The 21,288-nt window shown below is 38.4% G+C and overlaps 3 protein-coding genes across 4 annotated transcripts in view; 1 reads left to right on the forward strand and 2 right to left on the reverse strand.

Annotated features, from left to right (window-relative positions):
• haus6 (HAUS augmin-like complex, subunit 6) overlaps positions 1-3,840 on the reverse strand; it is a 9,589-nt gene extending 5,749 nt beyond the window's left edge. Inside the window, exons 1-5 of the mRNA XM_059354326.1 lie at positions 3,364-3,840; positions 1,953-2,048; positions 1,783-1,861; positions 1,196-1,328; positions 859-1,003 (exon numbers count right to left, since the gene is read on the reverse strand). Of these exons, the coding sequence (XP_059210309.1) occupies positions 859-1,003; positions 1,196-1,328; positions 1,783-1,861; positions 1,953-2,048; positions 3,364-3,506 (596 nt within the window). The 5' untranslated portion in view covers positions 3,507-3,840. The remainder of the gene's footprint in view (positions 1-858; positions 1,004-1,195; positions 1,329-1,782; positions 1,862-1,952; positions 2,049-3,363) is intronic.
• A 206-nt stretch (positions 3,841-4,046) lies between these two features.
• plaa (phospholipase A2-activating protein) lies at positions 4,047-10,265 on the reverse strand. Its single transcript, XM_059354327.1, has 14 exons — positions 9,996-10,265; positions 9,419-9,612; positions 9,180-9,280; positions 8,867-8,987; positions 8,414-8,581; positions 8,147-8,282; positions 7,553-7,722; positions 7,274-7,425; positions 6,972-7,191; positions 6,766-6,831; positions 6,614-6,685; positions 6,352-6,459; positions 5,509-5,679; positions 4,047-5,362 (listed from the first exon to the last, which is right to left on the reverse strand). The coding sequence occupies exons 1-14, from the start codon at positions 10,142-10,144 to the stop codon at positions 4,794-4,796; spliced, it is 2,397 nt and encodes a 798-aa protein (XP_059210310.1). The 5' UTR covers positions 10,145-10,265; the 3' UTR covers positions 4,047-4,793.
• Positions 9,531-20,865, forward strand: zdhhc21 (zinc finger DHHC-type palmitoyltransferase 21). Of its 2 annotated transcripts, none has more exons than XM_059354328.1 (9): positions 9,531-9,660; positions 12,158-12,254; positions 13,006-13,183; positions 13,313-13,411; positions 13,695-13,806; positions 14,695-14,833; positions 15,074-15,190; positions 15,928-15,971; positions 17,445-20,865. In XM_059354328.1, exons 3-9 carry the CDS (start codon positions 13,030-13,032, stop codon positions 17,575-17,577), a joined length of 798 nt encoding a protein of 265 aa, XP_059210311.1. In that variant the 5' UTR covers positions 9,531-9,660; positions 12,158-12,254; positions 13,006-13,029; the 3' UTR covers positions 17,578-20,865. The 2 variants fall into 2 exon arrangements, with proteins under 2 accessions (XP_059210311.1, XP_059210312.1); XM_059354329.1 differs by having other exon boundaries at positions 12,158-12,217.
• The last annotated feature ends 423 nt before the right edge of the window (positions 20,866-21,288 follow it).

A 21,288-nucleotide genomic window follows, 5' to 3' on the forward strand; every position in this document is an offset into this window, starting at 1 on the left:
ACATAATATAGCCGTTTGTGCACATGGTTTCAAGATGGATTTTTCCCAGCAGGCATTCGACAGGAAAAGCACAGGTTTAATAGATAAGATTAAGATTCCTTCTTGGCTTAATGGGAGACCATGGGCGGAGCCATCGTTAACTAAATTTGTTTCACCTGTGTTTTTCCTGCTATGACAAATCAAAATGTCTGAAACAAGGAGAATGATTGAAACTACATGTTATTAGATTAGATCACAATAAAAACAGGTGGGGCTGGAAAATATTTGCCAAAGGAAACATCCAACATCAAGTGACAAAGTAAATACCTCAAAAAAGGAGATCATTACAGTGAGAGAAAATAGATTAAGTGGTAAAACAATATAACCGCAGTACAAGAATAGAAGGAATAGAAATAGTGGAAATATGTCTAGCAAGCAACAGGCCATACAGGAAATACATGAAACACACCTTGTTATTAAATCCAGTTGTTCTATTCCAACATGTTAAGTAGTCAAGTAAATAGAAAAAGTTATGACAAAACATCTCCTTTAATCAATTAAGTGTCATCTTAAATGGACTGCTACTGTTTAAGTAACAATTAAAATAAAAAGGCATAGGCAATGCAAAACTTTTGCTACTTCTGAATCAAGAATATACCAGAAAAATGAATAGTTATTTTTATCAACGGTAATTACTTAACACTACAAAACATCTTCCATTGATCAGAAATTGGATTATTTTGTCATCACTTTTGCTGACAACCGGTATGTTAGTTGTGTTTTCTCTAGTAGTGATATAGAAAGCATCCATCTACTGATCTAAATATGAAATAAGATCTAGTTCTGCTCAGGTGCCAAGATGGACTACCAAGGACTTACTGTGCTCGTTTCCGGTACTCCTGAAGGAAACGGTCCTGATCCACTGCAGCTTTCAGAAACCTGCTATGGATCAAGTTGAGCCTCTTCACTGCCATGTCCAGGGAAGAAGCCGGCATCGCTGCAGCCGCAGGAACCCAGCTATCATCTGACAATGACAATATTCAGGATTATTTAATAATGTTTTGTGTGCCAATTCCATGTGGTATTAAATTAAACACAGAAAAACAACACATGGCCATGGTTGTGTCAGTCTACACTTTCAGACTCAAGTCTGATTGTGAATACAAACTCATGCTGGCATTTAAAAAAAAAAGATAATATTTGAACTAGAACCTACCTGTGGTGAATGTCTTCATTTCCTGCAGCATGACATGATTGGCCAAATGAAGCATCAAGTTGGTAAACTTTGGGCCTCCAGGAGAGAGGAACAAAGACGCTACCACTTTGGATCCTGCATTAGCAGTTTCATCCTACAGATGAAGAACAGATGGTTGTCATAAAATAAAGTAATGTACCAAACAACGGAAGAGGAAATTATTTAAAAAATATTTTCTTTATATTTTAGACATCTGATCATGGGTGTGAAAAACCTAATTTGCATATGGTTGAACATTTTTTACTTTATGCAAACTTCAGCTGGATGCGATATGCTGAAAACTGATAGAAAAAGTGAGTTAGTGGAAACTAGACCAGAGACAGGACATTTCATATTTCGATTTATGCCCCTTTTATGTTGTTCAAAAGCTGCACACAAACCTTTATGGTAAGTATGTAAGGAGAAGATGAGAGAGGAGGAAATGAAAGCCATAAGGAAGAGTGCCACAAAAGAAAGCGTGGACATTATTTCCCCATTTGTGGCTATAAAGTCTGTGAAAATTCACTACCTGGGCAGATGAATAAGATGAAAATAGCAAAAACTCTTACCATTATTTCTCGCAGCCAAGCGCAGGTAACTTTACGGAACTCTGCATCTGCTTTGTGGCTCAAAACAGGCCAGCAGTGCCTAAAAAGAAATATGTATTTTGTTATTTATTTTAACAATGAATTCTATGTCGCTATATGAAATGGAAATAGTTGATCATGCCTTACGTTACCTGTACACCTCATTAAATCTTGTCGGGTTGAGTCTCTCCAACAGGAAATTGATTACTATGTAGAAGGCATCCTTGTTTGGTTTGTCGAACATATTGCTATTGGCAAAAAACAAAAGCAAACAGGAAGACAGGCTTAAACTGTGAATGGTAGCTAATAAAGCTAACTTCAAGTGACAGCCGAATTTGAAAAGTCGTAATCAACGCTTCACATTACAAAAACTTAGATATGCCTTAATAAGTAAGCTAACAATACAGTTAATGTATCAACAATAAAAGCAGTAATAAATGTGATAGAGAAATTGGTACTTATGCACACATGTTTTACGAGTGTTTTGGAATACGGACGTGAAGAAAGAGCTGGACAATCTGATTGGGCATAACTTGGACTTATCACCTCCTCAGTGTGTTTTAGCAGCCAAGGTGCCAAGCGCAAGGAACAATCACAACGCAAAACAGAATACTCATACATCAGAATACTCTTGTATATGGCAAGAAAGACTATTATCAAGTTCTGGATTCATAAGGACATTCCTATACTGGATGATTGGTACAAGGAGGTAATGAGCATAGTTCCTCTGGAAAAACTGACTTATACTCTTCATAATGACGTGGGAGCTATCACAAGGGTATGGCAACCAGTTTTAGATATTGAACCCCTCTGGACTGAGCTTCAATGTTCCTCAATAAATGATGTACATGGATGACTCTGACATATCTTAGAATTACGGTGTCAATCTGGTGGTGTGTTTATGTTTTTGTTTATGTATGTCTATATAGTATGCAAGCTGTGTGACCTGTTTTTTTGTGTTTGTTTAGGTTTTGTTCTGCAGAAGTTATATCGTCACACTGTTAAAATAATCGCCCAAATTATTTTTTGTCAAAATTTATTATGCCAATGTCAAAATAAAATGTGACTTAGGCAATTTTTTGAACATGCCTTTGTGACTTAAGCAAGATATGGTAGCACTTTATTTTGAAGGTGTCTACATAAGAGTGACATGAGTGTGTCATAAACATGACATGGGATGTGTCATGAACATTAATGACACTTTGAAGTAACATTAATGCTCATGATACTTGTCATGTCATGTTTCTGACAGGCTTGTGTGACTCTTATGTAGACACTTTCAAAATAAAGTGTTACCATATCTTGCTTAAGTCACAAAGGCATGTTCAAAAAATTGCCTTAGTCGTTTATTTCTCTTAAGTTACATAATTTACACACAGTGTTATTACTATGCCAATAGCCATCCTTTGTTACATCCTTTTTGAGTGAAATGATCAATAAATGTCATGTCACACTTTTGGTGAAGTTTTTTGTGTTTCCTGCAAAACTTGAAAAAAATGAGTTAGGCGATTATTTTAACAGGGTGACGAATTGTTAATGTATCAACAATAAAAGCAGACTCACGGTCCCAGGTTGATGTGTTTAGCGCTAGCGTTGGTTTTGCCGGCGATGAACGACACTGCAGCGTCTGGTTGAAGACCGAGCCCAAGGAGAGCAAACCACAGATATTTCCCATTCTTTTTCTGCAACCATGCCGGGTTCGCCATTACTCGGAGGTGGTGGAAGAAGCAGTGTGAGTGTCCGGTGGAGACTGGTCAGAAAGCCAGCCTAGCTAACAGCTAGCCAGCTAGCAGGACCCAGCCTCTAAGTTCACCGTTTGCTAACTTTTGGTAGCTTTCCAATAGTTTCGAGTTTGCCAACATACATTTAACAAACTGTAACCAAATCAAGGCACTGTCGAGGAACGAGTACATGTGTTATAAGAGTAGGTCCAGATAGGTTACGGTGCTATTCACATCTATAGAGCTAAATTTCTCAAAATATTTAGTCAGGAACAGGAAAACGCAGCCACAAAACAACGAACCGCCAATTTTCCAATAGTCACCCGGATGTTGTTAAATACTTCCGGTGAACGAATGCGCTTACAAATTGCGTTTAATTCATTTATATACAGTCTATGGTTTAATTGTACCATTAACTATAACTAGGTTAGCTATATTTGATTTGTTCTATATATTTTATGCCATAAAAGATAAATATGACTATAGTTTTATGGAAGTACCTCGTTTCAATCAACCTTGTGTAGATACGGTATACAAAGATCATTTTATTCTACAATTTCATTTAGCAGCCGCTTTTATCCAAAGTGACGTACATTTGAGAGTTAATACAACACAAGCAAAGATCAAGGAAAAAGACAACAGATGAGTATGTTCCACAGGTTGTTGGACAAGGCGAACTGGTTCTGCAGTATCAGTAGAGAACACTACAGGCCTCAGTCTAGTTTTTTAAACAATTGGAAGACAACCTTCACCAAGCTTCAAATAAAAGTTGTACTCTAAAGATTACCAACTGTCAATTAATTCACTCCTCTAAGTAGCCATCATATATGTCAAGACATTCAGCAATCACAATATTCACATCCTTTACCAGAATTTATTTTTTTCTTTGCTATTTTAAATTTGCATTTCACCATAACATTTTTATTGAGGTATTATTTCCCATGTCAGTGTTACATGGCAGTTGGAAATAGAATAACATTTTTCAGTTGGAAATAGAATAACATAATTAAGGGCTAGACATACATATATTTAACTTTACACAGTGTATTTTTAGCCCTTTTCATATTCATTCACCCCATATTTACCCAACAATTTGGTCAAGGGGTTTGGAAAGGTGGTGCAGTAAAAAAAAACACAGGCTGAGCATACACGAGGATTTAATTTGTCCTTTTTTTATTGCAGAACATACAAGTATTTAAGTCTCCACCACAACTGATTAAGCAGAACAGAGTGATAGTAAGAAACAAGTGCTCTTTTATCTAATCATTCACATCATTGTAGTTCTTTTAAAACCAGCTGGCAGCACTCGGCCACCTTAGATGGATCAGACACTGATGAGTACTTAGAAATCTGAGAGTTGACCCCCAGGGAGCGAGCCAGGTCCTGGGCTGTCTGGTCTGAGGCCACAGTGGTTCCCAAGGCCACCAGCAGCCTAAACACAGCCTCCTTATCTTGTACCGTCTCCAGAGCTCGACTGGCCACCGACAGGCACTGGGCCTTGGCCTCGAGGTCGGGTTGGCTGTGCAGGCAGCCAGCGTAGTTAAGCACCAGAGTGGCCAGAGCAATGTGGATGTTCTTGTTGCAGACATTGGCCAGGTCGGCAGCACGTGATAGCACCGTTTCACGCTGGGCCATGAGGAGGGCTCGGCCGTGCCTGCCACCAAAGCAGTTACACAGAGTCCGCAGCGCCAGCATCTGATTGGCGGGACGCCCCTCAGGCCTCATCAGGCTCAGCAGGTGGTTGCACAGCTGGACTCCCTCTGCCTCTCCACAGAGGGTCTCGTTAACCTGTGGGTGGCGCACTGCCAGCCTCATAATGTCCAGGACTGGAAACACGATGTCTGACACACAGAGGAAAGTAAATAAGTTTGGTTACTGAACAGAATAATCATGTTCATTTCTCTGTTTTTGATAATTACCATAAAATCAATCGACAATTATGAGATTAAAAAATAAAAGTATAAATTGGGTTGGAATGAGGTTGCACCTTCAGGCCAGTGAGAGGCCTTCCACAGCAGGTTGATCTCTTGGATGGTTGGTGGTGACTGGGAGGAGCTGGGCTCACAGACAGACACCAGCAACCTCTCAAGGCTTTCCAGAATTTCTTCGGAAAGCTTGTGTTCCTGAGGGGCACCTCCATTCAGCTCCTTTAATTTGGCTGGTGAGGAAAGAAAAAAATAGTTGACCTTGACACAGTAAGGAAGCCTCAGTGACCTATCCGAAAAGGCGTTTTGGAGCATATCTTTATAACAAGAAACTAATTTAGAATGTTACTTTTGAAGCCATTTTCTTGAAAACATGAAAATTTCATGACGAACTAAGCAACATAAAGGCAAAACTTAGCTTAACATACTGCTACACCAGATATTTTGTAGATTAATTGTTTGGTCTGATAATTTCAGAAAATAGTGGAAAATGTCCATCTTAGTTTCTCAAAGTCCATAGTGATGTCTTTAAATGTGTTGTTTTGTCAGTCCAAAACCCAAAGATACTCAGTTTAATATGATATGAAACTGATAAAAGCAGGAAATCCCCATATTTGAGAGGCTGGAAGCAGCATTTCTTGTCATCTTGGCATTAAAACATACTTGATTGATAAGTTGACTACTCATTACAGCTCTAAATGTGCTCTAAATTGTCCTTGATTGGAAGAAAAATATGTGTTCACATAGGATCCCCATTACTCTAAGCTGGAAGAGAGTAAAAGGTTTTCAGGGCCTTCAGTCGCAGCTTAAATATCTCAAATTCTATAAATAAAGTCTTTGGAAATGTGTGTCATTCACAACTGACACACAGACTGTATCATCGAGCCCAAGCTTGAAATGCTCACCAATGATCTGCAAGAAATTGGCTTGCTCAAAGGTCACACCATCAGTCTTGGGAAAGTAGATGTTGGTTGCTGTCTGTCTGAGGGCTGCTGAGGAGTAGGCACCTCCCCCTGAAGAGAAGGGAAAAGTGTGAAATGAGTCCAATGAGTGAAAACCTCAACAGCAAAAGGATTCAAAATAGAAGAAATGTGTACATCGGTCTACGTCTGCTCAGCTGTCACAAATTAACCCCCGGTCATCCCTTAATTTCAGTAAATAACTCACCTGTGAAGGGATCTGCCACACCTACAGGAGCACTTTGGTTTGGACCTGACCCTGGGATGTAACGACCGGAGCCTGTGGGGGAGAAAAAACGTGAAAAGAAGATCTCTGGTGATGTTTCGATTGTGAAACATCTTTGAGTAAACATACTGTACCTGTGAACGGATCAGCTCCAGCACCTGGCCCATCATCAGAAGCCCCGGGGATATAACGAGCTCCTCCTGTAGGATAAAGAGACAAAACATCTTTAGGACTATATAAATTTACTCTAATAACCTTTATTGAAAATATACAGACGTACAGTGTATAAGCACAAGACAATGACTGTTTTTAAAAACAAGTATGTCTCTTTTGGCCTCACCAGTGAATGGGTCACCACCAGCGGGCATGGCTGGTCCCACTACATGTCCTTTGGTGTTCTCTATTATAAAATTGGCAACCTGGTCGAGGAACATGGGGCTGAGGTCATTCTTCTGCAAAAAGTTGTGCGCTGTCAGCCAGGGGTCCTCTGACACGTTGTAAGGCAGCTTCATGGACGGCCCTCCTTCATTCACGTCAATGGTGAAGACGTAATCGTATTCCTGAGGGGAGAACGGGAGTCATTCATGACTGTTCTCATATGTGCATGCAGAGTTTGCCTTCTCAACAAGCTTACAGTCTTACCTTTCCTTCATACATCACGCTCTTGGAGGTCTTTTGGTTTGAGCCTCCAACCACATCTCCGATTTTCATCCAGCGCCCATCGCTGACACTCCACTGATATGCCTCCACCTTCTGTCCTTCTTTAATAAGACGCGTCTGTCCGTCACGATTTCCTGGATTAAAAAGGCAAACCAATCATCAGACTGAATTTTGCAATCTTGGGTGTTTAAGGTACAAACCAGAAACACCAGATACAGGGATTATATATGATTTAAAAAAAACTTCAGTTCATTTTTATACCAGGCTCATTAAGGTGTTCCCTTCCAGGAAGGTCCTCCATTTTGATGTCTCCAAGGTCGCCTGTCTTGGGGTCAATGGTGGCTTTGGAGAGTTCATCTTCAAAAGCCTGCAGGTCTTCTGCACTGGCCATGCGGTCCTCAGCTTCCGTAAATATGCGGATAATGCCATCACTGTGGGCAGAGAAGCAGCATCTGGGTTAACTACAAATCTGAAATTCGTCAAGTCAAGTCAAGTCAAAGATTATTTATAGAGCACATTTAAAAACAACCTCAGTTGACCAAAGTGCTGTACAGTTATTAAAATACAATAAAAATCATACACAAATATAGTTATAAATAAAAACAATGAAAATAATAAAATACTAAAAACAGTAAAAAAATAAAATAGTAATTAAAACTCAATCAAAAAAACAGAGTTAGAGATAAAAAATAAAATAAAAGAGTAAATGATGTGTGAATGCAGGAGTGATGTCAGAAATCAAAGCAGTGAAAGCAGCAAACAGTTGTAGAGAAAGGTGTTTAAATATTTGTGGTATGACATGATCAAGGAAATTATATACCGACTGCACATTAGCATGCCAAATGCAGTTCTTACCTGGCCCCAATGGCTATATCCCCATTAGGTAGAATACAGCAGCACCAGACAGACTGGGCAGGCAGGCGGATGGTCTGAGAGCACTCTCCCTCCTTCCATATCCTTAAAGTCCTGTCCTCTCCTGTGCTTACAAAATCTGAAAAAAAAAGCATTAGTATGAGGTCAGGGTGAGCCAGCTATCATCTTACACACACACACACACACACACTACAAGTCTCCAATTGAGATCTTGCATATGCATTTAAATATAAATATAAATGAACAGACCTTGGCTATTGGGGAAGACCGCTATGCTGTAGATGTAGTTGGTGTGGCTGTAATAGACCTGTACACATTCGCCAGTCACCAGCCACCTCCTGATACTAGCGTCATTGCTGCAAGAGAAGAACTCTGTGTTGCTGATCACTGCCAGTCCTCTTACACAGTCCTCATGGCCTACAATGAAAGAGAAACGGGTTGTGTTGTAATAATGGATTTTAAACATAAAGCCCCTGTACCCCAAGACAAGTGGTTTGAATTATTATAGTTTACAAGATTAGCCAAAATAATGTGACTATGTACTTTAATTTGTGATCTAAATTCATTTAATTCTGTAATTTATTTTCCTCCAGCTCAATAAGTATTGTTGGCTAAAAGTTAACACAAATAGATTTAATAAAAAACAGAGAAAAACAAGGGGGAAAATATGTTTACTTATGTAAACCACCTGCAAACTCTCACCTGTAAACGTCTTCTCACAGCGGCCAGCTTTCCAAAGCTTTATGGTCTTATCTGCTGATCCAGACAGCATAAGGCCCTGTTCAGGTAAGATAACCACAGCCCACACAGCTGCAGTGTGGCCCTGTAGCAAAATTAAGAAGCAGAGACATGCTCTGTCACATCATCCTTTAATACATTTCTCATTACAGTGGCATAGATGAAATGTCAAAACAAATTGTCAAAGTTCAAATATCAACCACAGTCAGGGCCACAGAAGACAAAATAATATTTAAAAAAATTCCTCTTGGGTTGCATTACAGACGCTTGAGCATACCTGTAGTGTCATCATGCACTTCTCATTGAGCCAGACTTTAGCTGTAGTGTCCCAGGAGCCGCTCAAAAGAGTCCCAAACTTCCCAGATGAAAGAGTGCAAACTGTGGGGATTAAAAGTTAAAAAGTTGGAACCAGATAGACTCAAGATATGCTTGACATAGTAGCAAATAACAGCAGAGCAAATTAGATGCTTATGAATATGTTATTATGCTGGAAGTTTATAGATGGGCACAACTCACCTGTGTTTTTGTGACCAGTGAGAGTGAACAGTGGCTGTGATTGGTCCAGTGTGAAGACACATATTTTATTATCATTTCCACCTGTGGCAATAAGTCCTCGAGGATATGTTTCACTGGGTGCAATGATGCATACACAGGAAACAAAATTTGAGTGGCCAACCATACTATGCATCTCTGTGAAACCATTGTCTGGGCTGTGAAGAGACAAAAGGCAACTTAAGTGAATGGAATTTCATGAAAAGGTCAGTAAATTCACTGGCAGACAAAAGTCACAACACAAATCTGTTTTTGGTGGACTTTAGCAAGTCAATCGTCCGCGCTGTGTACAATCAGGGTTGCAGTCCAATGAATGACAAAGCTAATTCTAGTAAACGTTAGCAAACCGCTTACTAGCTAACTTAGCTAACAACGTTAACACGAATTTATTACTAGTAAGTAACGTCACTGGGGTTGTTAATTGGCTTGCTACTTTCGTTGGCCACGACAACTTTCCTGACAACAAAGTTATTTTTAAACTGAAATAATTCCAAGCCAACCATCACAATTAGTTAGTCAGTAGCAGGCTAATGCTAGCTACCTTGAGTTTGGTACCCAGATTCTTCCGGTTCGGTCTCTGGACACAGACACGAAAGATCCCTCTGGAAAAAAAGCAGATGCGAGTCCCCTAACGTCCATTTCGTGGCCCGGGATAGAGCACCTGAGTTTATATGAATTAGATGATGCCATTTTGCCCCGACAACACGATGAAACTACCACAGTAGAGTTAGGCTAGGCGGCGTTGCTGTCAACAAACACCGGCCGCTAATGCTAGCGGAAGTTGAATTACGTCACTGTGTCATGTCAATGAACTCGCCCTACAAAATAATTATAGTTTAATTTGATTTAAAATAATACTAAATAAAATAAAATATATAACTACACTAGGTGGCGGTACGTTTAAAGCGTCGACAGAGTTTTCAAAAATCACAGAAGTGAGAGAAGTAGAATGTCTTCATAATCAATCAATCAATCAGACTTTATTTGTATAGCACTTTTTATACAAGAGAGATGCAACACAAAGTGCTTTACATAAAAAGGAGAAAGTAGTAATAATAATAATAATAATAATAACAATAACAATAATAACGAAACATAGAAACAAGCAAACACTCTCTGCCCATCCCCAACCCTCCACCCCTGAACCTCCATCCACCCATCCTATTAAAAACAAAGAAAGAAAAGATTTTTAAAAAGTAAAAGTAAATAATAATAACAATAGAGAGTTTTTTAAAAAGCTAGATAAAACAATCAATAAATAATTAAGAAATAGGGCATGGTGTATATATATATATATATATATAGATATATATATATATATATATATATATAGAGAGAGAGAGAGAGAGAGAGAGAGAGAGAGAGACTAATAAATAGTAGCAAATAAATAAATTCATGTAAATTAATACTAACGGTTGACCAGAGGGTGGCAGCAGACTGTTTCCCCTGTAGCCGCTGGTGCACTGTGCTCCAACCATAGACTGTATAAAACCGAGTCCACCGCCCACCTGCTCCATCAAGCTGCCAACAAGGATAACAGCCAGGATACAGGATGACACTTAAACGTTTTCATTCAAATAAAAGCTTAAGGGGTGGAAAGTCTAATCAGATTCCCACCAGAAGAATTGTTATTCTCAGTCTGTGTCTGTTAACCAACCTTTTCATGAATCATGACTCTAGATAGTACATCACAAAAAACGTAATGTAAGGAAAATTGAACCCCCCAACATTCTCTAAATAAACTGCAACAGGACACATATCTCATGTCTTGTGGTCAAAGATCAATCGATTATCATGCTTGCTGCTGATTAAAACTGAACTTAAACTGTTGAGTTGTAGTTTATTAATGTAAAATAAATGTAAATGTCTTCAAATCAATTAATAAAGCTAAACAATGACAAAGAGCTACTAAATATCTTCACACTGTTAAAATTATCGCCCTAAGTCACTTTTGTTAAAATTGTTTTGTTTTTTTGCCTAAATCATCTCCTCATGACGCCGGCCATGGTAAAATCGTCTACATCCTCAGTTGATCAGATCATGTGATTTTACCCCTTTAAGATCATCACTTCTTTGACAATTTGCCACATTCACAGGCATCAGATAAGAACCCAGCAAAGAGGAGCTAGAGGGAGATTGTTTAGTTATCAGTTTAGTTTATCAGCGTTTATTGTTGACACTAATATTGGTAACACTTTACTCTAAGGTGTCTACATAAGAGTGACATGAGCGTGTCATAAACATGACATGGGATGTGTCATGAACATTAATGACATTTTAAGTAACATTAATGCTCATGATACTTGTCATGTCATGTTTCTGACAGGCTTGTGTGACTCTTATGTAGACTCTTTCAAAACAAAGTGTTACCATGTCTTGCTTAAATCACAAAGGCATGTTCAAAAAATTGCCTTAGTCGTTTATTTCTCTTAAGTTACATAATATACACACAGTGTTATTACTATGCCAGTAGTCATCCTTTGTTACATCCTTTTTGAGTGAAATGATTAGTAAATGTCATATGTTACACTTTTGGTGATGTTTTTTGTGTTTCCTGCAAAACTTGAAAAAAATGAGTAGGGCGATCATTTTAACAGGGTGACAATATGTGTTTTATGCATCTCGAGAATAGTCCCATCTAAGGGTGCTTTTATTTTTTAAACACAAGTCAACCGGAAATGTGTGCATTTTTCTATATCGCAGGTAGCAGAGCGCTGCTTCTGTCCAGCCCACAGAGGCTCGGATGAGGAAGTAGCTACACTGGTACGTGAGCTGAATAGGACAGCAGCAAAAAAAAAAAGTATGTATTTTTATTTCATATTTTTACTTTCGCGAAGGAAATCATGACTGGCGCCAAAGACGTTAAATTATGTAATTTGTATATGAACGCGAGTGAATTGAATCATGTTAGCCTGCCAATGTTAGCTAACACAGTGAAGCTATGGAGCCAAGCCCATCGCGGACGTCAGTGTTATCAGTAGTATGAATGATGGAGCAGGCGAGGTTTTGTCATACAAGGTTTTGTAGTTCAGGCTAGCAGATTTACGAGTTCTGCCATGCTGATTTAGGCTGGATTAGATTAGCAGATAATGCTAATGCTAAAAACCTGTTTCAAGTGTTGTAAGCTAGTTATTGTAGGGCTTGTTTATAGACACCTGCTTAATAGCACAGTAGTAGCAGGCCTGTATTAAGATTTTATCCCATAAAGAAAACGTGACCCATTTCCCCTCTGTACAGATGATGGTATCTTAACCAGTATGTTTTGTTGCTGCTCTGTCATCTATCATTTAAACATAATAACTTGCACATTAAGAGTATTTGAGTTAAATTGTCTTCAAGCAGCTTTGTGATGGAAACTACTAGTAACACTGATGATATTGGTATCATAGACTTACGCAGGAAATAAATAATATAACTGTTCCAATGAAACATAGGTTATTAACTATGAGTAAGACAGCATGGGCTCTTAAGTTCCTGCCTGTTCTCTGTAGATCTGTTTCCAGTCATCAAATGGAGATCTGCATCTCTCGGTGTGTTGGGTTTCACTGTAGGTTTCACTGTAGGTTCCAGCAGCTATGAAGCTTCGACTGCACTTTGTGGTGGACCCCATGGGCTGGCTGTGTATCAGCTTGGTGTTTGGGATCTGGCTCTACAACACTTTCTTTGTCCCTAAACTGGTTCTACATCCACACTACAATGAGGGACACATCCCTTGGGCCATTGTTGTTTGTGAGTATCTGTGTAGGAATATCCTTGTTGACACACAAGACTGTTGGAGAGCCATAACTGAAAATAAGTTACTTTAACTTCTGACTGGGTTTTATGGATCACACAATTAAACACTGTGTGTTCCCTCAGGTTACTACATAGCATCGGCACTCTGCATAGCGGCCCTGTTCAGAGCTTCCACGGCAGATCCAGGCCGTCTTCCTGTGGACCCCCACATACCTCACTCTGGTATGGACACAGAATATTTAGTGTCAGACCATGCACATTTAACTGTTTTCTATACATCTTTATACCTGTAAATAACTGAACGTAGTGAATGTAGCCTTTTCATTCTCTACCAGCTTTGTTCCTTATTATACATAATTTGAGCACATTTATCAGAAATAATATTGTGGTCATATCTAGGAAATTGATAGTAGCTAATACTTCTCATTCAGTTTGTATTATTACTGTTTCACTATGTTCTGTACCAGTGATAACCAATAAACAAATTGTTGTTTTGATGTCACAGAGCGAGAGCACTGGGAGTTGTGCAATAAATGCAACCTAATGAGACCTAAAAGGTCCCACCACTGCAGTCGTTGTGGCCATTGTGTACGCAGAATGGACCACCACTGTCCTTGGTAAGGATAAACACGCACACTTACCTTTCATATTGGACACCTAAAACTGTTGAGAAGTTGAAATAAATAGAAAAACAACAAAATACAAAATCATTCATCAACTGAGTTTATGATGTGTGTATTAAATGGCATTATGTATAGTTTATCATACATACTACAAAGCCCAGAGACATTTTCCAGAACCTCACGCATTTGCCAAAATGCTGATTTGCATTCTATGCATTTATTTATTTATTTACCCTAAATTAGGTTTGTGTCAAATCGTTTTTTTTACTTTTCTTTCTGCACGTTTATTCATTCTGTTTAAACCCGCTATTTCTGCACAGATGTAGATAAAGATTAGGCTTCACTAATATTATCACTATTAAACTATTTTTAGAAGTAGATTGCAGTGGTGGCTGTGTTGGATAGTTTGTGGCTAGTGTGATCCAAACCTTTCCAATAATTCCAGAGCATTGTAAGGTTTAAAAGTCAGCATTTATTTTGAAAAGAAATGTTTGATAACTTACAAAATTCACAACACGTTTTATCAAAAGAAATGTTCTACTACTATCCATATTTGTTGCTGTCAAAACCATATTTGTTGCTGTCAAAACCTGTCAAAACCTGTCAAAACGGTATGCTCTACACAAAGGGAGGTACATACCTGTATTAGCAGGGCGGTCCGGTAGCAAACTGATTTACTAATTTAATCCAATGAATCACCTTATTCAAATTGAGGATGTTGGAGACATTCAGCACAGCCCTATTACATTTCATAAAATGTATTATATCATTTAAAAAATTGCAGACTTTTGCTTTGGATGTAATTCTGGAAAAAAACTTTTTTTTTTTAATTGACAAAAACAATATCAGGTTATATCTTAAATCCTGTTTATTTCCTTCCAGGATCAATAACTGTGTGGGAGAAGACAACCACTGGCTCTTCCTGCAGCTCTGTTTTTACGCTCAGGTCCTCAGTTTGTTCACCCTGGTGCTGGACTTCTGCCAGTATTACTACTTCCAGCCACTGACAGGACTAGATCAGGTATATTCTACAGGAATTTAAGTAAATGATATCAGTTGTCAGAATACTATTTTTAGAGCTTACAGACTGCATTTCAGACATGATCAGTTTGGACTACACCAGTATTAACTGGATGTATCTGTCAGTACTAAATGCCTTTTCCTTATGACAATCAGCTACAACATGAATATAAAAGTCAAAAGTCATTAAAGATTATAAAACAAGGTAATATTTAGCTGCTTTTCTGTTTTCTTCTGCCAGGAGAAGTTTACAACGCGACATGAACTGGCTCTGCTGCGAGTGTCAGCGCTCATGGGTTTGGTCATGTTTGGAGGCATGACTAGCTTGTTTTACACTCAGATGACAGGCATCCTCTCTGTGAGTACTGAGTAATGACTCGAAGACCAATTATGTTGTTTCAAATGACACTTACTGCTGTAATTATGTTGATGTGATTATGTTGTCTCCTAACAGACTGCAGCAAACATTTACAAGCTTATGTAACCATTTAGTGTCACTTTGTTGGAACTATAAAATAAGCATGATAGTACTAATTCACAATATCATTTAGCTTGTTTGTCTTATTGAAAGCAAGTTCTGTCTTTTTAATAACAATCTAGCAAACAATGCAGCAGCACACAAAGCTGCCGACAGAACCAAATGACTGCCCACAAAAATAAAACAATCAATGCCAGTAATGGAGGGATCAATAGAAAAAAAAGAAGAGAGAAAGTCTGGGGTCATGCTGCTTGTGTGTGTGTGCATGCAAACATGTGTTTGTACATCCTATCTCTGACAGCATTTACCTGCATAGATGATGTAATTTTATTACCAAAGTCAGCTTTCATAAAGATTTCTGGCAGAGCTGTTATGTTAGTAAAGTCTATATTTAGCCTCCATGATGAGGTGGGGAACAGCAAGCTGGTATTTAGAGAAAAGTTTTCCATAGATGGAGCTGTGTACAGGAGGACTACAGGAATAGATAGAGAAACAGATTAATGCTGTTAATGGGGGATCATGTGACACTTTAATCAAGGTCCAGAATCCTAATGATGGAGCTTACTTTTGGAAATTATTTTCTCATTTTGCGTTGTTTTTTTCGTTCTTTTTTCCAGGATACTACCACCATTGAGAAAATGGCTCAATTCTCAAATGAAATGTGAGTATTGTGTCTATTCACTTTCTTGCTAAGAGTTAGCTCAGCAGATCGATATCACTCTCATGTCTGTCCAATCAGTGGCTCTGTGCGGAATGACTCACAACTCACTGTAAGTGCACTATAGATTGAGTGTGCCATTTTTTAGCGCTGTCTAAATGTATAGTGACAGTTGATATACCCTATAAAGTGGACTCCCACAATGCATTGTGAAAAGTAGTGAACAACCAGTGTTCAACAACCAAGCATGATAGGGCGCCACAGGAATGAGTTTTTAAACCAGGAAGTAAGTCAGCATTTTATCGCCATGGGATCTAACCTCGACATAAAATGCGTTAGTAAATACCCCCACTTGTGAAATTTTGAGTTTCTATGTGTTCTTAAAAAGGCGGTTAGACTGGTAGACTGGTAAGACTTCAGTGGTTGTCATCACGCTGGACATGGACAGAAACTCTCTCACTAGTGCACCTTACAGTCTCTAGTTGTGTTTTTCAGAGATTAGGTTTTTTCAGAGATTAGGTTAATAAAAAAATATTAGGTTACAGTTTTGTTAGCTTGTCAAAAAACGCTGGTCAGCTTGTCGGAGACTCACACGACCGTGGTTTGGTTTACTATAGCATAATGTTAGCTTTTTACTTTCATCGGCTGCATTAACGCTTCAAACATAATAAAAGTGGTGTTCATATGTGAAGTTTATCCTACTGAACAAAATGTAAGCATCAGAAACGTGTGTTTGCCACAGAGCTTATTTTCTGCAATTCAAATTCTCAATAGACTCCATGGTGATGCTATATAAAACTGGATGGGCTACATATGATTTTAATCCATACGTAGTGAAATTACAGTGGAGTGTTACATCAGCACAAGAGAAACATCCATTCTCAATTTATTTTATTCTTCATGTTTTTATCAAAACAATGCATTTATTCTCAATGATTCACTTGCCGACATTGATCTGGGACGCTTTAAATTTGCAACAGCAGTGATGTAATTTAAGGTACAGTTTGTAAAGTTTATAAAAATAACTTTTTGTCATACTTGTTTAAACTGTCTCCATATCCTGACAGAATGTGCGAAAATCCGCCGCACCTATAGCAAACAACCAATCGAGCCTTTTCTAACACCTGTCAATCATGTCCATGACTGCTTGTGATCTGTGGTCAAACTGTCAAACAAGGCAGCGCTGATCAAATATGAATTTAGTTTCTGTTACTGCGTTGCCTATTTCTTGCCTCAAATGTTTTTAGAAACATATTTTAAGTTTCTCCTTAGCTGTAATATAAGTGAGTTTGTGACCAGGTTGCATTGTTGAAAACCAAGCTAACTGCCTGCTACTTTTTAGCTTCAGCCTGAACAGATTCTTTTTTCCTTTATTTTAGAATAACTTTATTAATCCCCAAGGAAAAATATGCCAGTGATATCACTGTCACTCAGTTTTAACTTGACTAATAGCCTTTTTTCCCCTTTATTTTTCAGATATGGCTCCAAGAAATCCTGGCACTGGGCGCTAGCTGAAGTCTGTGGCACTCGCTGGAAACTCCTGTGGCTCATCCCACTCCGAAGCAGGCAGCCGATCCAAGCCAGCCATCACTTCCGTACCCACGTGTAGGCAGGTAGCACAAGCGTACCTCCTGCCTGCACAGATGGTAGGGGGCTGCCATGATGAAACACTGTATACACACTTAAAAATCCATCTGCTCGCCTTCACCGTCCTCTTTTGTGCTATGGGAGCTGGGCGGCAGTCTTGGTTTTTGGATACTTTGAGCTTTTTTTTTTCTTTTTTTTTTTGCCTTTCTCCATGAGGCCCAGACTGGCAGTAAACAGGGTCAAGAAACACCTAAGGGAGTGATGGGAAAATGTTGCTTTTTTACTCACTGTGACTGCTACTTTCAGCATTTGGAAACCACTTTTAATGGCTAATTGCATCAGAAGGATGGAAGTCTTCACCTGAAAGCAGCTGGCGAAAGGGACCCCTCTCAGGTTACTTTAACAAAGAGCCTTTACTACTGACCTTTAATCAGCTACAGACAGAACCAGTGTGTCTATTAGAAAGGCATTTTTTTGTATAAAGTTTGTGCCTTGTTTCTTTTAAATATGTCATTTTTATTTCTCATGCATGAGCAGTTTTTATGTTTTCTGGATGATTATCTTCCAGTCTGAATATTTCTCGTGAATAGTGAAGGTACATTGGGGTCGACTGCATTCCTGTAGTTGGTGTTCATTTGAAGATTCATGAATGTTTTCTTGTATTGTTCTATGAACGTTTTATCTATGAAGTGATTATTTATGAAGCATGGCCACAGAACAAAGTCCATCACTTGAATACTGACATGTGACTTTTAGGGTACATGACCAGCCGGGTATGAAGATGTGTAATAGCAAGCAGACTGTTAACACTTCACCATGCCTCGGTAAAAATCCAAAATTAGAAACAAGTCTGTACTATCAATCTTTGGCTGTATACTGTATGTTGTAGTCAAACCCTGCTGTATAATCAAGTTGTTTCTCAGAGTTTCAAGGAAAGAGAATCATAGCCTGTGGAGAAATCTTTATTGCAGGGGTTAAAGAAATGGTTCGACATTTTTGGAATTACACTTTTTTGCTTTCTTGCCAGAAAATAATTGGGGCTCAGGAGAAAAAGCATGGTGTGTCTGTGGAGTGGCTTGAATCTCTCAGTCAGCTAGCTAGTCTATTTATTACCACTGAAATTGACATTTTATACTCACTAGAGAGATTCACCCACTGCTAACATACTCCATAACTCCATGTATGCTATCACCAATTTATATGTAAATTTTATGAATTTTATCGCTCATATCAACCTTTGATCTGCATTTATCTGCCGGAATCAAAACGGTGTGGCAGAGTCCTAAAGCCTGCCTCTGGCTTCATTTGGTTGGCTGCCATGCGACTATGCACCTTGTGCTAAAAAGTTAAAAAATATTTTAAAAATGTGAGGGAGGAGCACATGCCAGGCGCTCTGTACCATAGGAAAACCATGTTTTTAGTGGTGACACATTTCTAGAAACGTGTCTCAGTGTGATCGCCCCCATAACATGAGACATAACATACAAGAAAATGATATCAATCATCTCATGTAAAGGCTAATACACACTCTGCAAGAACAGAGGAATGTGTTCTCTCTCCCAGGGCTGCAAGAAAAGAATGACGTCATTCTGTTCTTGACACATCATCTGGGCAGAACTTTTTTCTTGTGTGGTGTCCGATAACTATTGTGTGATTGGTCAGAAACTTGAATTTGAATTTGACGTGTGTTGCAGTGGAAGGGCCCTATGAGGACTTCCCAGGAGTTCTGCACTTGAGTTTCTCATGAAGTATGAAATGTCCTGACCAGAACTAACTTTGTTCTTGTTCTTGCCACCTTGAGAAAAAGTACAACTTTCTCTGTTCTTGCAGAGTATCTTTTAGCATAAACTGTCTACAAGAAAGCAAATGCATGTTATTCCCAAAATATCAAACAATGTCTGTTTAGCTTAAGTCTGCTCTGTCAACCATAGCACTTATAATGCATCAGCACAAATCACTTTTGAACACGTCTTTGATTTGACCATTACTGACTATAATTTGTGATTTATACTTCTCATTTTAGTGCTGTAGCTGTTATAGTTAGGTCTTAAATGTGTCTGAACTAGTGGCTTTATAAATGTATATCTTTATCAGTAATACTAAAACCTAGCAGATGTGGAGACATGCAGCTAGTTAACACTTGCCACAACACTTATTTATTTATGGTGGTTTTGCTGTAATGCTATAGTACTGTTTAGAGAATTCTTTAACAGAAAACTTAAGGAGTGCATAATAATAGTGGCATAGCGTGGTTGCCATTGTCTATAATACTTGGCAATCCCATAGCTAAACCTGTACGTAAACAAAGCTTGCCATGTGTTTGAATATAAGAATATCTAAGTAGTTTTAAGTGCCTTTCTAGGTCTTCTTTTTACTCTCACGGTACATCATCATCACGTTGGTCTCCATAAAAGCCAAAGACCTGGGGAAATTTTGCAATAGTCAGCAAGCATTCACTAAATGCATGTTTCACCAAAATTCTGAAGGTAGCGGTTCACTATTATGCACTGATTTCCACACTAGCACACAGTCTGTTTTACTGCATCAATGGCACTCTTGATATTTTATGTGTATCTTCTGTTTTATTCATATCTTAAATCAAAATTGTTTGCATTTGCATGAGTGTGTGTTGATAACTTTGCTCAGTGGTTTTTATAACTCAGATTCAGGTTCTTGGATGTTTGTGTGAATTATTATTTTTATTGTTTTGGTTTTGTGGTGGGATAATGGCTGTGTGTGATTGACATTAACTAAGGGGGTACCGATTACATCAGTTTCTTTTTAAAATATTTTTTGAAAGCAATAAGCATTGTGTATAAGTAAAGCCATCCATATTGTTACAACAGTAGTGAACATCTGATTAGTATCTTAAACTGGATGGATGAACCAGTGGTCACCTGACTTGGTGTCAGTACATCAGTAATCTCACTACTGTAGCTGCTGTGTATAGTTTTACAGTGTATTATTGAACATGTCAGCCTCAGCGCCTCATGTTTTGAATCAAGAGCTGCAGGAGAATGAAGGTGTGAGGAACTCGGGCTGTTATCTGGCCTCTCGGTTTGGTTTTGTGCAGTTCTGTTCACATTGTTCATTTGCTGTTTTTGGAATGTGTTTCAAGCTATTTTTATTTTTTTAATTCAGACCTCAAACACTGCAACTGTTAAGATTTGCAATTTAAATACACCATAAAGATGTTATTCATTTCTTCATGTCTAGAAAGCCTATGAAAAATGTTAGAGAAACTGTATTCATTGTGATTATATAAAATATCATAGAGGTATTCATATTCTAATAAATTACATTCTGGATACGTTTGAGCAGCTTCTCTTCTGCTTTTTCTTCTTCTCTTCTTCTACTTATCATTTAGCAACCTTTTTTTTATGGTGATGTAGACGGTGTATAATGCATAGTCATATCAGTACAAAATCAGTGCACAATCCACATACTAAAAGGTCTATTTTTATCCCAGCTCAAACAGCTAGCTACCTAGCTGAAACTATTTTTTTTAAATCATAAAACTACATCAGTCATGGTGCAGGTAATATTAGTCATACACGTACTGTGATGCAGTGATACTCAACCCATGCAAAACAAGTTGAGTATCCCTGTAGTGCTGTACGGCATACCGCTGTAGCATCACTGCAACAATAGCTATAGCATTTAAGCTAAAATGCTAACAACACCACTTTGTTAACAGACATGCTTCTTTCTTCATGACATAATCGTCATTTTC

This window comes from Centropristis striata, chromosome 17 (assembly GCF_030273125.1).
Source record: "Centropristis striata isolate RG_2023a ecotype Rhode Island chromosome 17, C.striata_1.0, whole genome shotgun sequence".
Classification (NCBI taxonomy): domain Eukaryota; kingdom Metazoa; phylum Chordata; class Actinopteri; order Perciformes; family Serranidae; genus Centropristis; species Centropristis striata.

Bases quoted from the DNA above. Each gene is read 5' to 3' on its own strand.
- plaa (XM_059354327.1), bottom strand. From the start codon at position 10,144: ATGGCATCATCTAATTCATATAAACTCAGGTGCTCTATCCCGGGCCAC. The intron at 9,281-9,418 runs GTGAGTTGTGCC...TAATCCCCACAG, and splicing joins CACTGGTCACAAAAACACAG to TTTGCACTCTTTCATCTGGG. The intron at 8,283-8,413 runs GTCTGTTCATTT...TTTTTTTTTCAG, and splicing joins GGTCTTCCCCAATAGCCAAG to ATTTTGTAAGCACAGGAGAG.
- zdhhc21 (XM_059354328.1), top strand. From the start codon at position 13,030: ATGAAGCTTCGACTGCACTTTGTGGTGGACCCCATGGGCTGGCTGTGT. The intron at 13,184-13,312 runs GTGAGTATCTGT...GTGTTCCCTCAG, and splicing joins CCCTTGGGCCATTGTTGTTT to GTTACTACATAGCATCGGCA. The intron at 13,807-14,694 runs GTAAGGATAAAC...ATTTCCTTCCAG, and splicing joins ATGGACCACCACTGTCCTTG to GATCAATAACTGTGTGGGAG.